The sequence below is a fragment of the Aspergillus japonicus genome (assembly GCF_003184785.1).
Source record: "Aspergillus japonicus CBS 114.51 unplaced genomic scaffold BO86scaffold_18, whole genome shotgun sequence".
Lineage (NCBI taxonomy): Eukaryota > Fungi > Ascomycota > Eurotiomycetes > Eurotiales > Aspergillaceae > Aspergillus > Aspergillus japonicus.
Genome location: NW_020291655.1, coordinates 392,711 through 409,329, shown reverse-complemented (window position 1 = coordinate 409,329; position 16,619 = coordinate 392,711). Strand labels below are relative to the sequence as shown.

At 50.2% G+C, this 16,619-nt stretch overlaps 3 protein-coding genes across 3 annotated transcripts; all 3 read right to left on the bottom strand.

Moving 5' to 3' along the window:
* Positions 1–97: 97 nt before the first annotated feature.
* Positions 98–2,036, bottom strand: BO86DRAFT_388618 (histidine phosphatase family protein). The gene is made up of 2 exons (XM_025671900.1): positions 1,668–2,036; positions 98–1,602 (listed from the first exon to the last, which is right to left on the bottom strand). Exons 1-2 carry the CDS (start codon positions 1,709–1,711, stop codon positions 243–245), a joined length of 1,404 nt encoding a protein of 467 aa, XP_025528681.1. The 5' UTR covers positions 1,712–2,036; the 3' UTR covers positions 98–242.
* A 1,072-nt stretch (positions 2,037–3,108) lies between these two features.
* Positions 3,109–4,572, bottom strand: BO86DRAFT_311037 (uncharacterized protein; the record flags this gene model as incomplete). The annotated part of the gene is made up of 1 exon (XM_025667893.1): positions 3,109–4,572. One exon carries the CDS (start codon positions 4,570–4,572, stop codon positions 3,109–3,111), a length of 1,464 nt encoding a protein of 487 aa, XP_025528680.1.
* Positions 4,573–12,840: 8,268 nt separating this feature from the next.
* Positions 12,841–14,616, bottom strand: BO86DRAFT_388615 (SMP-30/gluconolactonase/LRE family protein). Its single transcript, XM_025671899.1, has 4 exons — positions 14,180–14,616; positions 13,918–14,078; positions 13,687–13,833; positions 12,841–13,613 (listed from the first exon to the last, which is right to left on the bottom strand). The coding sequence occupies exons 1-4, from the start codon at positions 14,210–14,212 to the stop codon at positions 13,025–13,027; spliced, it is 930 nt and encodes a 309-aa protein (XP_025528679.1). The 5' UTR covers positions 14,213–14,616; the 3' UTR covers positions 12,841–13,024.
* Between the last annotated feature and the right edge of the window lie 2,003 nt (positions 14,617–16,619).

Here is a 16,619-nt window from a genome sequence, read left to right as displayed (position 1 = left end):
ACGACGAGAAAGGCAAGATGACAATGAACGAGATGGAACTTACCGGATAAGCCCAATGATTTTGTTCGCTCAGAATGTTGCTGAAACTCTAGTGTCTGAACACTTTTACCACGTATGGCTAACGCTGCACTAGCTAGGCTGTATTGAGAAAGAAAATTGATTTGCTCACAGAGCCCGGGTAGCCCGCATTGCTACCAGTACAAGTAGTTTAGAGATAAATGGCTGACGAAAATGCATCAACATCAGGCAAAACATTGGTCCCAGTTCCCACCAGATCTAGCAAAGCTCAATCCTCGCACAAAGTCATCCCGCTTGCATCGGCCTAGCTTATCAGCCGCGCAGCCGTGCAGGGGCACCACGCGGTCATTGACTAGCACCCGCACAAGAGGCTCTGGCTGTGCTTTGCACTGCATCATCTCAACGTAGGCACGCGCACCGAATGGTACGGTCCATGCCGCCGAGAACCCATCGGCCTCTTTCATCGACTCTACCTTCGTCTTTGACAAGGGTTTGGTGCCGTTGTACAGGCCCAAGGCGAAGAAGATAGGGATCATCCCGTTGTCGTGGGTGAAGTCCGCATAGAGGGTATAGTTCAAGGGGAACGTGGCTGGGCTCAAGTCTAGAGTGCGGTTGGTACTCGTCTCGTCATGGACCGGGGTATGTGTCAGACGAGCAATCAACTCGTTGGTGAAGCCCACCCCCCGGCTCGGGCCAAGAGGGTTTCCAGCACCGTACCCGTAGTACTTCTCCAGGGAACGGAGGTAGTTGTATTGCTCCCATTCCGCATGAGTGAAGAGATCGCAGAACGGGGAGAGCTGAGTCTCGGGCTTGGGCTGTGCGATAGTATCGAAGGAGCACATGTCCATAAGATAGACGATCTCTTTGGCCGTGAGGTTCGCTCCAGGGATGTTCTTCTCCAGCCGCTTCAAGATGGGTGGCGTAAAGAGGGCAGTGAAGTTGGCTACAACGTCATCCCCCAGTTCGCTGTTCTCGAAGACCGTGCAGGTACTGGGATCCAGCGAGTTGTTGGCGTTGGTGCTTTCGGAGATCACCACATTGACCAAGGGAGCAAGCTGACCGGGCAGGGCCAAGGTGTCATTGAGCTTCGTGTTTTGGAAGCCTTGGATGAACTTCTGGCCCGATTCAATCACCCGGCTTGACCCAGATGCGCGAACGAAAGGAGTGCCGTCCCTCGCCAGAGACTCATAGCGCCGGTAGAACTTGATTCCCGAGTCGACCATTTGCTGCTCCCCGAAGGAAGTCAGATCGTCCGACCCCAAGGTGTAGTTGTAGGTCTCCAAGAACGCATAGTCCCCCTTGTAAGATGTCGCATTGGCCTGAATCTTTGCGATCACCTTGGCATATTTTGCGGACTTGGATGCAGTGGGATACCGTGCACCGTGGCGGGAGATCACTTGTGCAAAGGTGACGTGGCAGCCCTTCGGGATAGTGGGAGAGACGGACTCATCCTCAACCGAGAAGTAAGGGGAATACTGGCCCCAGAGATGCGAAATCTCGGAGAAGCAATTATAGCCCCCGTTGACACTGTCGCAGGATGAGGAGTTCTGCTTGGAGGATCTAACCACCGGACCGGCGGATGCTCTACCAAGGTTGAAGGAGGCGGTAAGCACATGTATAGGAATCGGGGGGAGTCAAATTTCACATACCCTGAGAGGAGGTAGAGGGAGAGCAGAGCGGTAAAAAATCCCATTGTAACCGCAATCACAGTCTTCCTGTTAGCAAGAAACAACAATTGACGAGGTCTTCCCCCAGCGAGCTGGGGGGCTTCATATAGTCCCTTCATTGCGGCCGGCGAGCACCCATGGCTCTAAATGTGCGACACCGGTCGGAGCTAGAAAGCTAGCACGCGACACTGGTAGCCCACGTGCGAGGATAGAATGAAATTTGAGGAGTGCTTAACTGCTAAGTGGGTATAAGAGTAGTGGAAACGGGAGGTGGTTCGGAGCACAGTCACCGAGTACTCTTCGTACATCGGTTTGAAGTACTCTTGTACTGTACGTAGTGAGAGGTGCGGGAGATGCCGTAGTACCGGAGAGAGAATACCGTGGGTGTGGATCATCTCTTCAATCAATCTTCGTCCGGGGGCAGACCACGTGGGGGATTTCCCTTCTTCTGGTTGGGTAACTCGGCTGACTACGTAGTCGCTGCCTGAGGACCTCCATAGATAGCTCAATGCCGGAATCCTCAGGTGTCGACTAATTGCTACCGGGAACTCTCGAGAAATACTTACCTTACCTAGTTGATCACTACAGCTGAACAAAACTCATACTGAATCTAGATGATAGGAGATGCCCTGGCAGACCAGGTCGTGTGCAATGCTACGACCTTAATTTCGATAGCCTTTGTCTGACTATTTGCAGCTCTCGTTAGTCGCTTCCATGCAGGCATGTTTTAGTGGTACGACGTTCCCACCCCAGTCCATTGTCAAAATAGAGCGCCGTAGAAGCAGGGAGAACCTTTATATCATTCTTGCTCACAAGGCTCGAAGGTCATCCTAAATTCGTCTCCAGGAGTGCGAGAGCTGGCAGAGTCTGAGGTGCCACAACATCACACCAGGCGGACGGCCAGCGATATAGTGTTACATGTGCAATCCCAGCATAACCTACCAAGGGCCTTAGTAGTCCTCCCACGTGCAAGAAGAAAACAACCAACAAAGAAAAGGAAAAGCCCCGGAATTGTTGCAAAGGGGAATTTTAGATGTTCATTCCGATGTCAAGTCACATCCAGCACAAATAAAACATAGAGAAGAGAAGATTTCCGGGAAAAACAAATTGCCGCCTTTTCCATTTGCTATCATCAAAGTTCTAAACCGTCCGGCATGTAAGCCATGTAAATATCTCTTTTTTGCACACTTCACTCCATCAGGAAGAAAAGAATGTTACTTCAATTCATAACTCCTCCAACTTCTTAAAAATATGAGGATTCCAGAATCTTATACAAGAAAATGTAGGCAGAAACACATAAGAGAGTGATTCACCTAACAGAAGTGAACGCCTTGGGAAAAACTGCCCAAGGTATATTGCATGAGGGACCGAGGGCATGCGGATGATGTCTCTGTGTCACCTCTCGCAGCCCAGAATGGGAGCATCAGGAGCTCTGTGTCCAGGCCCCAGAAACGTGTGCTAATTCTCGAGGGGGTCTCTCAACGGGTACGATGCCCCGCTCTGCGTGCATCGTGGCGTAAGAAGCCGAAGAGGTAGCCCATGTGACAGGTGGCCGTGCCGTCAACAAGGGCATCATCTTCGAATCGGCGATGGAAGCCCTACTTGCTGTTGATCCATGTGCGGATTCCAGGCTTTCGCGAGTTGCCTCGGGTCCGTGCCAAGCAACCTTTCGATCTTGATCAGGAGCCGTGAGATAAGACGTTCGGAACGCATGCGGGGATGTTGGCCTCGTAGGTATCTGCCCTGCAGGTACCAGGCGAGTATAATGGTCACGGAAGAAGTCTCGCTCGGAGCGGTAGAAGTCGCGCTCCTGGGTCAAAGCCCGAATCTCTTGTGTTTGTCTTTGTAGAGCCTCGGCTTGTTTCCTCATCTCGTCCTGCTGCGCAGTGATCTTCTGTTCCATTTGCATCTCGTTCCTCTTGCGATTGCGGAATCGTCTTGATGCGTCACTGTTAGCCTTCCGCTTCTCTGCCTGCTGCGACGAGCCTGATTTCGTATCGACGAAACACGGAATCATGCCCGGGGGCGGTGCCTCGGCCGACTCGTCCCCAGGCCGCGGTACTGCCATGGCAGGAGGTAGCCGGCTCGCCGAATCTCCTGTCGTATATGAGGCGTTTCCGAACGAAGGTGTCTGATGTGGCATGGGAGTCGCTGCTACCGCCGGAGACGATCGACCAAACTGACTGTAAGTCGACACCGGTGTTGTTGGACTCGTTTCCTGGGAGCTCGGATGCGGGGTGTGGTTGCCACTCGCTTGGCGGCTATGGAAAGTTGGAGTTGATTGCACCGAGACTGGGGCCAGGATTGGGGCTGAAGTCGGGTGAGGGGAGGTCGATACGGGGTGCCCTGGAACAGAGTCGATGAAATGGGGCGAGCTGGGACCTCTAGGGTACGAACTCGGGCGTGATGTTTGGGAGAGTGGAGATTGGGCCGGTCCAGCCTTCAAGCTCAAGCTACCCCCAAGAGGAGGGAACCAAGCTGATGGCGATGCAGGGGCTATAATCGGATGGCTTCTGACCCCGGGAGAGGAGGAAAGTCGCTTAGCTGGGTGGAGTTTTGGTGAGGGAAGGTGCATCGTCGGCGAGGACGGATGTCGATTGTGTGAAGATGATGATGCACCATGACTTTCCCGACCGTTTTCTGGTTTGTTAGCCGGCACCTTGGAGGGATGATTAAGAATCGATTCCACGCCAATGGGACGAGACTGCCCAGTCGAATTCAATGCATACCCCAACGGGTCAGATGATTGCCAGGAGAAAGGTCGCGAACGAACATGATCTGAGCTATCCGAGTCATCGTCCAGGCGAGGTCTTTTCCGTTCAAGGGGACCACGACTCTCAGACGAACGAGCATCGCCTATTGAGGGAGCAGAAACAGGGGGCGACATGTGCTCCAAATCTCTCAGTACCGATTGTTGAGATGATCCTGGGCATGGCGGGGCTCCTCCTCTCTCCAGATGGGCTGGAGTTTGACGAAGAGGAGCCTGAGAGAGGGAGCCGGTTGGTTGGGCGAGAGGGAAACCAGGCAGCGAATGATATTGGGACGAAGAATGCACCGGACTGGAGTATGGAAGATTGGCCAACACACTGAGTCCTAGGGTAGCCACGGTGACGGAAAGGCCGATTAGGAGCCCAAAAGAAGAGAAAAAGGAGGGAAGTACAGGCTGGGTTGGGTGGTTGAGAAAGGAACAGGGGGCAGCGGATGCGTGCGCAGTGGGAATTCTTATAGACCCAATCCTTTCGGTTCTTGCTCTTATCCTGTGAGAATGAATTGACAGCGTCAATAAACACTACAAGAGATTCGGTGACCAGCAAGATTCACCCGACTGCCACCGAATATCGTTGAAATCACCAATATATGATGTGAGAGAACAAGAAATTCAAGTCAATTGAGAATAGTATCCAGTATCTGTATAGTGGAGCCGAGTTATCAGAGGCAAGGCACGGTTGATAGAAGAGACAGAGAGAGAAGGTAAGTTCGTGATTTAGTCGACACCTCAGTCTCGGGCTTGGAGATGAAGTGAGAAAAGAAGAAGGAAGTAGAAAGTAAGTTTAAATCACAAGGAGAACGCAAATGATAACTAAAGGTAGTGTTAGAGGTGGAGGAAGCGATAGTGATGGTAGGTAGGTCGGCAGGTCGGTAGGTAGGTAAGTAAGTAGGAAGGTAGGTAGGTAGTCAAGTGGGTATGATACTAAATCTAAATAATTTTCTCTTCTGGGATTGATTTGTTTTATCTGATTATTGCTAACGGAACGGATCTGCCCAGCACAAGCATAAGTGAGCTGTTGACAGCAGAGAAAGAAGTACAATATTTTCGGCGGTGTGAAACGGAAGGCGATGTTTGGTAGTGGATAATAAATGGGGAATCAAAATAAGAACAGCAGCAGCAGCAGCAGCAAAGCGGTTGTGGGACCCATGGATTCAGTTAGTCTAATTAGTTTAAGAGAGAAAAAAAGAGGAACCCAGAGGCATGGGTTGGGGAATAGGGAGGGGGGCGAGGATCTTGGGTCGACGATGAACAACAAGTATGTAAGACACTCTGCGTTAGACAAAAGATTATTTTAATCAAAAAAAAAAAAATCAATCAATTTAAATTGAAAAAGAAAAGAAGAGAAAACAAAAGAAAATAAAAGAGAGTATGGCATCACACAAAGAGTGACGCACAGGCAGCTCACGCAGCTGGTAAGGGGGAGGAGAGAGAGTGAAAAATGACCATTCGAGGTGGATTTTCCATGACTGCAAGCCTAACTAGGTCGGTCTTGTCCCTACTACTTACTTACCGACATACTTACATACATGCATGAATACATCCATCCATTCATCCATCCATGTATACATATATACATACATACATACAATACATACTTACATACATACATATATATATACATACAATACATATATACATACATACAGCATACATACAGCATACATACATCCTATATACAGCACCTTTGTATTTTTATATCTGCTTTTATTTTCTTCCCACTCTTTTACCAAATCTTGTTCGGACTCAGGAGTCATGCATCTAACTATACGTGGATCTTGATTATCCACCGGACTAGCTCTACCTCAATCTTGGGTGAGTTAGACTACAGTAACTTACTTCCTCGAGAATCCTAAAGTGCCACGCCCAATTGAAGATCCATAAAAACAACCTATAGTGGATACCACGACACACAGGTACATACTCATACATATACAGAGTACAATCAACTCAGACAGCCAGACGTATTGTACATGCATGCATAGATACCTGTCTGGGACTTTTGTCTAGTCCGGGTGCAGTTGCAACGATCTAGTCTTCATCCGTCAAAAGTACCTGGTACCAAAGAGGGAGGAGAAGGAGGAGAGCGCCATCGTGATGGGTCTCGGGGAAGACGGAAACCCTCCCTCGAGACTAAGCGGTAAAAGCTGTTCCAAACTAGGTGCTAAGTATTGATTGTCGGGTGGGAAACTTGAAATCGCAGAGACCATGAAGACAACAAAAGAAAAAACTAAGAAGAGATAAAAAAGGGTCCATCCAGGCCCCGAGGAGAACAGTGTTTCCAAGAGCTTCCAGATTTGAACAAAGCCCCAGGCCTTCTCTATCAGTAGACTACCTATGCTATTATAAGTTGCCAGTAACTCTCGGTCAACCTATCGTTTGTTGTGGCCATGACATTATCACCCTCCGTGCTAGGTGATTCATTTTCCCATCACACAAACTATACTAATTTACTTGGTTAACTTTGAGGCGACTACCTTGGGGGCTTGGAATTGTAGTGGTTCTTTCAGAATTCTCGGCCTCTATGAAGTCTTGCCATTCTTGGGAAAACGAATCACCCTGATTGAGAGGAACAGTCTTACCTAACAGACTTCATCGTCCACTAGTGAGATCACTAGAGGCGGCTAACCATGGGATTGGGGATTGGGGACATGCAGGTGAACCGGAAGCTTTTAGTATGGGCGCCGTCAATTTGGATCGGTGGAGGTCACCGAGAGTACGTGCTTCCCCTAGACTAGCTCAGCAGCAGCTTGAGGAGGGGGACTTGCAAGAGACCCGCTGGCTCACGCTGTCGGTCGGGGTGGAAAGAAGTACAGGGCAGGTACCGACCGAGCCTGTGGGATTGAGGTAGCAATCAAGCGGTAAGTAATGTATGTCAGTACTGTACTGTAATATATCAATACGTACGACCGTTACACATACTGCATGCCGCCTGTATTATAGCGGTAATCCAGAACATCTGCCGGTTGCCACTGACCGCCTGGGGGAGCACTGAGAGTCTGAGAGGGGTGGAAGAAGAGAAGGTCGACCCATTGGCAATCAACTAACTTACAGAATGGCCCTCGGAAGGATTTCGTCTTTGACATCCTGCCTGCTTCAGGACGATCTCTGGTCCTGTTTGTTGGTGTGCGAGCCGAGTCGGTTGCGATAATGGCATTCTGCCTGGCCCCCACTGAGATGGCCAATAAGTTACCCTCAGAGAGTTTGCTGATGTCAATTGTCTCGTTCACCCCCATCATTCCGGCCTCTATTGGTCGTAATGAGGATGAGGTGCAAACATGTCTTTAATACATTTATTGGGGGGAAACGATACGGATAACCAGATTAGGCAAGGTTGGCCATGTCAAAGCGATGAAGACAGAGTGTACAGTACTGCCGGATTGTACAGGCTGCTGAACTCGGAAGAAGTTGGTATAGATATATTCTACAGACACTTGGTACAGTACATAGTAAAGAGGAAAAGAAATTGGTAGGCGTGGGAGAAGGGTATTTGCCTTCTGGGGCCCGAAGCCCTCAGTTGATGTCTATGACTACTACCGACTGAATGGCTATATTATCTCAATTGGCTGACTGACTGACTGATCGTACCGCGATAATCAGTAACCATGGATAAATGGGACAGGCCCCCCATCATCCGTCCATGTCTATCTATCTCCTGAGTGAGGTAAGTTATTTACCTATCAATCTCAAACATGACGGAGTAGGGAAAAGCCATCTGCCTCAACCTGCCAAAGAAAGCTAAAACAAGCCCGTCGTCTAGTTTTGCAGCGGCAAATGGGGCGGACGAGCACACCTTCTTCCATTCAGGTGGCAGATTTGTCCCGAATCACGATGTTTTGCATGCATGCGGGAAGAAAACATGCTTTCAAGTTTCAATCATCTCTCAATCCTTCCTTCTGGGCAGCCGGGTCTAACCCCCCGGCCCCCCTCTCTCAGTTCCCAATCAGTCAATCAGTCCTCGATCTTGAGTCCCCCTTTCCCCGATATTTGCCTTCCCCTCATCTCTTCCCGCCAGTGCGGGTGTCACCCGGAGAAGGGCCGGTACTCAATAGCTCAAACTCAAACTAAAAAATACATGAAAAGACTCCATCATCTGCGGATAGTCACCGGAACTACGATGTCATCTGCTGATCCCCGTTGTTCACTCGGCCAACTGTCTTGAGTTAAACTCGCGGACCGCATCCTTGGCCAGCCGTGTGACTGGAATAGGAATATCCATATCGGATCCATGATGGCTCAGCTTTGGCTAACACCAAAAACGAGTCGATTGGGCTGAGCTCGATACTAGGATCGGGATTGGTCAGGAACCTTGAATGGGAAAGTCTCGTCCGTTCGGGTTGATTGCACGCAGGCAGCAGAGCAGACAGGTCATCAAGCCTCTCGGATCATCCCTCTGGGGCCGACTTCTGAGTGGTCCACGAACAGGACTGTTGTTGTATTCCTTCCGGCACCACTGCTGCTCAGTCCCTCTAAGATTCACACGGGAGGCAGGAGTACGTCTACGGAATCGGGCCAAAGCGAGGAGGAGGCGGCCAGGACTCAGATGTGTTTCAGCTACGTCATTGGGCATCAATCACAGATCATGAAGCTTCTAAAGATCGCAAGGCAATGCTGCTCTTGATTCCTCCATCTACTCTATGAGATAGAGATAAGGTACTCCGACTATGATTCACCCAACCTGATCCGTGGTACGGGAAGTTATAATTCCACGATCATATTATACTTATATCATCTTACGCTGACCGGGGGGACGACCCCAAGCTACGGCTGTCAATCATTTCAACACAGCCCACTGCGGGTCGCATCGACCCCAAGAGCGAACTGGATACGCTGAGTGTGGTTGCTAAGCCCTTGATAATATTGGACGGCCAACAGCCCGGTCAGCCATCTGCAAACGGGATCTCTCACAGGCGCACCTGGGCTTAGGCATTCAATACAGATTGCATCAAGACGGATCAACTACGACACTTCCGACAGCCAGTAGGCAACAATGCATAAAGTACGCTGTGTGTAACGTCCGAATCTTGTTTGAAAGGAAACAAGAGCAACAAGAAAGAAAGCTCTAGATCTGTCCCCCGTATGTCGGTAAGGATCGGTGAGCTGCTTCTGCAGAAAAAAAAAACAACAAATTACTTGCAGAAAGCCCGAGGTGTTCCGCGGGGACCTGAATGGCTGGAACCCCGTCAGAGAATATGGACTGTTAATCAATCAGGTTGTCCATTTGCTTCTTTTTTTGCCAGAAAAGGGAAAACAAGTATTTGATATCTTGTGCGACTCTACTGGCTTATCAAATGGGTGCCGTCGCATAGTCGGCGTATCGAGCTTGTAGACGCCAACGAAGGACAGGACAGACGCTATCAGTTATTGTTCCGGGCGCAATCTCCAAAATCTCATCACTCATTCATTCTGTGAGGCGACATCAGACAACATTGAATGCACAAGGTCCTTCATATAGAGGCGAGTGGATCCTCGTGGCTCGTTTAATTTCGCTCATTTATTTTCGGGCTGTTTTGGTCAGATGACGAAGACCAAGGAAGAACGAGGTCTACTTCTTCCTTCTGGAAGCACCAGACCACTTAGTGATTGTAAAGGGACCACCAGTAAGCTACCCTAGGTTTTGGGTCAGTTCCGGCGCCATGGGAGGTCGTTGAGGTTCAGCCAGCCTCAAGGTTGAGCCTTGATCTTTCACTTCCAGGATCTCAAACTCTAGATACTCCCAAGCGCTTGCTTGACTAATGGAAGGTTTGTGGTAAACTACCTAACTACCGGACGCAACTCATCATTTGCAAGCACCTGTAGGCGGGAAGTGGAGACCAGAAATTCCGGACTGATGGCGATTCATCCGTTTGATTCAGGTCGACGCTGCTGGCACCGGAGACCCTCTCCGCCCCCTCATCCTTTTGTCGTCTGCAAGCTACCTTGATGCCAGTCTGGTGCATTCGTGTTTCCTGGCTGCTTCCCGCCAGTCCTCTGAGCACTTCTGAGCACTACTGAGCACATTTGTGGAGTGGGCCGTTCGATCGGAGAACGTGTGCCACGAGAAACATGGCGGATAGGTAGGTAATGCAAATACTTAGTCTAGTCTACGCAGATGGGATCCATGATCACTTGGCGGGATTGGAAAGGGAGTGTGGAGCCCGATCGGAACGGGCTTCGAAGTGGTCCTGAAATATGAAGAGACGGTGAGAAGGTCTTCTCGAATGGAGTGATAAGAAACAGCGAACAAACAAACAAACATTTGGAGATTTAAAGTACTGGCTGGCTCACTTATGACTCTGAGTTGGATGTCCACAATCCACCAGCATTTCTTCTTATACAAAGTATGGTCATCGAGTAAAAATTCAGTTGTCAATGGCTTTGTTTTTGGCATGTTTACTTTTTCTTTGTTTTTTGTTTTCTTTTTTTTTTTCTGCTTATGATTCTTTCTCCCTCCCATTCGCGTGCGCGTTGGGGCTGCCGTTCCCCGCTAATACCGCTTATCACTTGAGAATGATCGAGAAAACCATCGGACCAGCAGTGCCCACAAGCCAGGAAAAGTCCATCGCTATGCCATTTCCTATCTCGGCTGTGGTCCGCCGCTAAATGAAACTAGATGAAGAATCCCAGTGGAATGGCATTAGCTAACGGAGTCTGAGTAGTTTGACTGAAGCCTACATCCTACGGAGTCGTGCATCGCAGGTCTCCACTTTATGTGTGCATGGTCAGTTAGTGCACATCGAACTCGGGCCCTGCAGCTGTGAAAATTACGAGTATTCGTTTTGGCCGGGTGCGTACCCTTTCCGTCCTTTCTCTCTCTTTGAGGGGCTTTCGAAAGCGTGCTAAATGTACAGCATAAAGTAGGTTAGTATGTATACACAGTCAGGGTACAGTCATTCTCTTGATAATGTCATACCTTCAGGCAACCACCGCTAGATTCACAGATCCAACACAGCTTCGACCATAGCTTCCTCTAACTGCAGCCGCGGAAGGTCGTGTGAGGCAACTTACCTTAGCTTTTTGTCGTCCCCGGTTCGCTCGATGCGCTATCACCCATCCCGCTGCACCTTTCTTCGCAATGGCGCGCAGTAGTGGAATTTACTTACGCTTCATGGTCATGCTGGCCCGGTTGAGGAAAGTAACTAATCATGCTCGATGGTTGACAATGGGATTGATTCTTGAACTCATCTGCAGGAAAAAGGGCTAGCCCCGTCTAGATCCCAAGGTGGCACCGCCGTAGCGTGCATTTTCTGTGCTGCACATGCATGCAATAACATTCACACCACCTGTTGGCTTCCTTCCGCTCGATGCTCAGGGCTCCCGATTAACTTTGGGAGTTGGGGAGAAGGGGAGCTCGGGGAACTGGGAATTGCTTCCCATTCGGAGAGGAGATCAGAGTGACGCATGAATGATTCTTGCTTTGGTTCACCGTAATTGCTGGGTGTGGTTCTCACTCCGGAGGGCTGCACGCTTCGATCCGTCGTTGCCGGCGACCTCTATTTGGGAGTACGCATTGACCGCGATGTCTGCGTATACCTGCATACTACTAGCTACATATGGAGAGGCAAGCACATCGATGGGACTCTCTTTTCTGTGATTGTATCGATTAGGTGCCTCCGCTGGCCTGTCTTGTTGATTCTTAGTCAATGGCGCGATTGAGCCAGACAATGTAGATTTGAACAGTACTGTACTTCTTATCGGTAAAGGGCTCATATCTTGTTCCCAAGAGACAAGAATTGTGACTTCTCGAATCTGCTCATTAGTCTGGAATGCTGCATGTATGATACCATGTGATGGAGTCATTTGTACTCTACGTAGGACTGTTCAATCTAAATGTACTTAGGCGGAGAGCATGATAGTCAAAAGGCGTATGAAATGGAAAAATGTTGGAAAATAGAAGTACTGTACCTATAGTAACTTGAAGGGGAAGTCGCGATAGCAGTCGGACTCGGTAAGTTAGTGCTTTGGACATCAATCCCTTCTACACACTCCAACTATGCCTGCTAGACATACTCATAGATTGATTGACCTCACTTACTGACCGAAGGAGTGGGTCTGCTGACTTTCTTCCACCCTCCGAGGTCTCTTTCTCTTTCTTCTTCTTCTTCTTCTTCTTCTGCCCCACCCCTTGCATTTACTCCCCCGCATGGAGACAACAACAACAATACTCAAACAGCATTGTTCACTGACTCCGTGCCTGTGAAAAAGTGTACATGCATCCTGCACAAGTCCTTCCCCGTTCTATTCTCGGACTCCGGATACATTTAACTGATATATTCTGATCAGGCTATGTGTCTCACAAAGTTCGTTCTTCCCATCGCAGCCAGACGTCATTTCCCGTTCTCCGTCCGAGTCGAGTAGGCTCCGTTAGTGACTACTTGCCTAAACGCTTTGAACCAGGACAATCTACAGGTGCCTTCCATGCTCGCTCTGCTACACAACATTGCTCTTCAAATGTGCGCCCTACAAACGAGTTCGCGTCTCCATTGTGGCGTTTTAGGTGGTCACTGGGTCTAAAAGCCTACACACAGAGCAACTCCCCGTCAAAGTATACTTCTTTCTACAACTGTTTGAATGATAGTTTATCACCATGAGATCAGTCCTGGAAGCGAAACTGATTCTTAGGTTTTCCTCTGACCCCGACATCCACGCGATAAAGCCGTCCTCCATATCGAATAGAGTTGGGAAGCTGCTCATCATTCACATCATCCTTAGCAGTTGTGATAAAGAGCTCGGTCCCGACAAATGTCGGACAGGTAATGTTCCGTGTAGGCAGGATCACTTCGCCAATCACTTTTCCCTCCGGTGAAATGCGTATGATCTTCCCGCCGCCATATATCGCACTCCAGAGGCAGCCTTCCTCATCGATGGCAAACCCATCGGGCTCCTTGGGCTCCCCAATGTCAAAGTGAACCCTGCGGTTGCTGATCGCTCCGGTCTTCGCATCAAAGTCGAAGGCAAAAATCTTACCAGTAGGGGAGTCGGTCAGGTACATGGTGTCATCCGCAAGGTTCCAGCCAATCCCGTTGGGAATCGTCAGCTGTTCAACCATCCGATGGAGTTTCAAGTCAGGATCTAGCCGGAACAGTGCCCCTTCGTTGGTAGGCTTCTGGATCTTGGGGTCATTCATGGCCCCGGCCCAGAATCGCCCGTGGCTGTCGACTGCTCCGTCGTTGAAACGCATCCTGTTTTGATGGCGTTGTCGATGAGTCAGATTCACGCCTTCAAGTTGTGCAGATCCCGACTTCTGACACCTACCTGTGGTCCTTGTCCGGGTCGTCCCATGCTCTGCGGATATACGACAGCTCACCGGTGTCGCGATTTATCAGGGCAAATCCATGTTTAGCGGCTGCGACGATCTGGTCCTTGTGAGCATCTCCGGCATTGGCGATGTTGGCAGTCACCCTGCAGTCCCGACCAGCGGGTTAGCCTCGAAGCCGTGCTGGGAGTAGACACCCTGTAAGAAAGGCTATCGGACAGGCGACGCACCCAATGGAAGCAGACGTGTCCAAAATCCGCAAGGAGTCTGGCCCTTCGGCAAGGTTCAAAGCGTATAGTTTCTGTTCCCAGATGTCGACAAAGCGAAACTCATTCCTGGTCTCATCATGGAACGGACCCTCCAATAAAGTGCCTGCTATGTCGACGTACGGCTGAATCAAGAAACAAGAGTAAGAATCATGCTTTTATGCTCATACCCCACATGGACCATGTTCATTCGCCCAGAAAAAGGTCCAGTTCTAAATCCGCGTACCTCGGAGACCGTCCATCTCTGGAAGTCTGACATTCTGAATGATCGATCAACAAGGATGCTGATTGCTGAAGGTTTTGGACAATTCAGTTTCGGGAGCACCCGTGGTCTGAGCTGTATCGAAAAGTTATGGCCGGCTTTGGATATATGTGCAACAGTTATTGTCAACGGAGAATGTTGGGAGCGCACTGAGGGGAAGATGGGAAGTCGACTGAGTGTGACGGCTATTCAGTCGGTGCGTGACACACGGTTGCCAAGACAAAACCCCACACGAAACTCAGTGAAAACGCGATTATTTTGCTGTCCCGCTCCTTCGCCAGCAGCAGCAGCAGCAGCAGCAGTCTTCTCCTCATGGTCAGTGGGTCGAGCTGGGTCAGCCATCCCAGTTTCGACTTAGGGCCCTAAGGCCAGAGTGGGAGGGGGAGGGGAGTGGATAACTGCCCATCGGGCCACCACTTCCGTGCCAAAGCAGCCGTCGACGGTCGAACACACCGATTGCTAGCACCAACTAGATTTAAAAAACCAACTGGATGCCATCTATCGACTACGACTCGAATCGATCTAAACTAGAGTCTGGGCCCGGGAATTTCTCCAGTTTTGCTGCAGAAGCTGCTGCGTGTCGTGCCAATTATTAGCGCCTACTTCTGGCAATTCAGAAATATGTCCGCGTTTATGGTCTCTAACGGCCCAGAAAAGGAACAGGATGCATACATGCGCCCCTTCGTCTAGTGAGCGATTCGAGCCCTCAGGCTTCCGGAGTGGGTATATTATTTATTGGATATTCACCATCAAGCCTGTCCCCACCCATTGGAGCTATCACCTGTCAAGTGAGTTATCAGCTACCTTGCCTACGGTATTTACCTGTAGACGCTAAATTACAGGCAGCCCTGTCACAGCCAACGTGGCCACTCAGAATGGTTTTAGGTGCCGAGAAAAAGCAATTCTCAGGGAAAGATAAAGGGTTGGAATTGGATTGAAGCTATCTCTGAAGCACGAAGGAAAAGTACAGTACCCACCAACAAGACCGTTTGATTGTGAGCAGGCAGCGAAAGTCACACCATGTTACCGGCCCAGACCCAGATGTGCGCAGTGACAGGATGCGGGCAGACTTCCCGTGTTCCGCCTCAATTTGTCCCAAACAAGGCTCCTGGTGGAGTCTATCTTAGACGGGCCGATAACTGCGGACAAATAGGAAATCACCCGGCTGCTTTTCCTTGGGGCTTGTGCTATGCGGCAGCTTGCTCCCAGCGCCTTAAGCAGTCTGCGTGACAGCAAGCAAGGCGAGTCCCCTCGATCCCTCGAAAGTGTTCCTTGGACGCAGACACGGCATACCCGCCCGCTCCAGGGTCCCAAACTTCGGGACTTTGGAGGGAAATGCTTACCATTTTACCTACAAGCCAGAGGACGAGGCCCACCTAGTGTACCTTTCGGGCCTACAGCCGTGACAGCGACAGGTTACGAGCTGTTTTCTTGCATTGATCCCCGATTTGTGGCCAGCGTCTGGGGTCCGTGTCATGGTCGGTCCATGGAATGTGGGCAGAGCTCCAGGCCAGTATCCATTCTTAATTTGGAGTCCCGCCATGTGTCTGACGGCGAAGGGCGGATCGCCCCAGATAGGCAAGGTGGGAGATACAACTAGTGGAATGGTTGCGCAGCTGCTGAGAGCCTGAAATGCTTCCACAAAGTTCCTCGGTCCTTCGGGAGAGGAAGACCGCGCTAAGCCAGACGATGGACCACCTGCTGGGCTTCTGTCCATCTAACCTAATCGCCCTGGTTGGTAAATCACAGCCCCATCACTCAGCGATGTTCAGCTGGACTAGCAGAGCGATGCCGTGATCGGATGCCGACGACTTAAACCACGGTAAACGGAATAAACTCGATCTCCAGCCATCTGGGGTGATCGTCGTTATGATGCTAATCATGAACCCAAAGCAGTAAAAGGGCGAGGTAGACTGAGGTCATTCTGAATTAATCCATGGGGCCCGGGGAGTCTTTGGGTCCTTGGGAAAGCCTCTATGCAGCGCATGGCCAGCCGCTGCATTGATTGACGGTCGGACAGATGGAGAGCGCCCAACATTGGGTCGTCCGGCGCACAGTAGACAAACCTAAGGGCGCAACCTTAATGAGCGGTGGTTCATAGCCAGCACCCGGCGGGGAATGAAGACGCCAGCTCAACGGCGATGCATCACCTAAACGGACAGGGCAGTACCTGCAGGAGGCAAACACGACTGATATTCGAGACAGATAAGTTACAAAGTGGACCACTGAATCGCGCTGTCTGTGAGCGAATGGAAAATGCGGTGTACAGTACACCACTCAATCATGCCCGAGAAGACAACACTCCCTTCCGCACTCTGGCCTGGAAATTTTCCGACCGTTGCGAATGATGAGGGATCACATCGATTCTGGATTTGTGCAGCTCTGGGGGCTCTCGCCCTCTTGT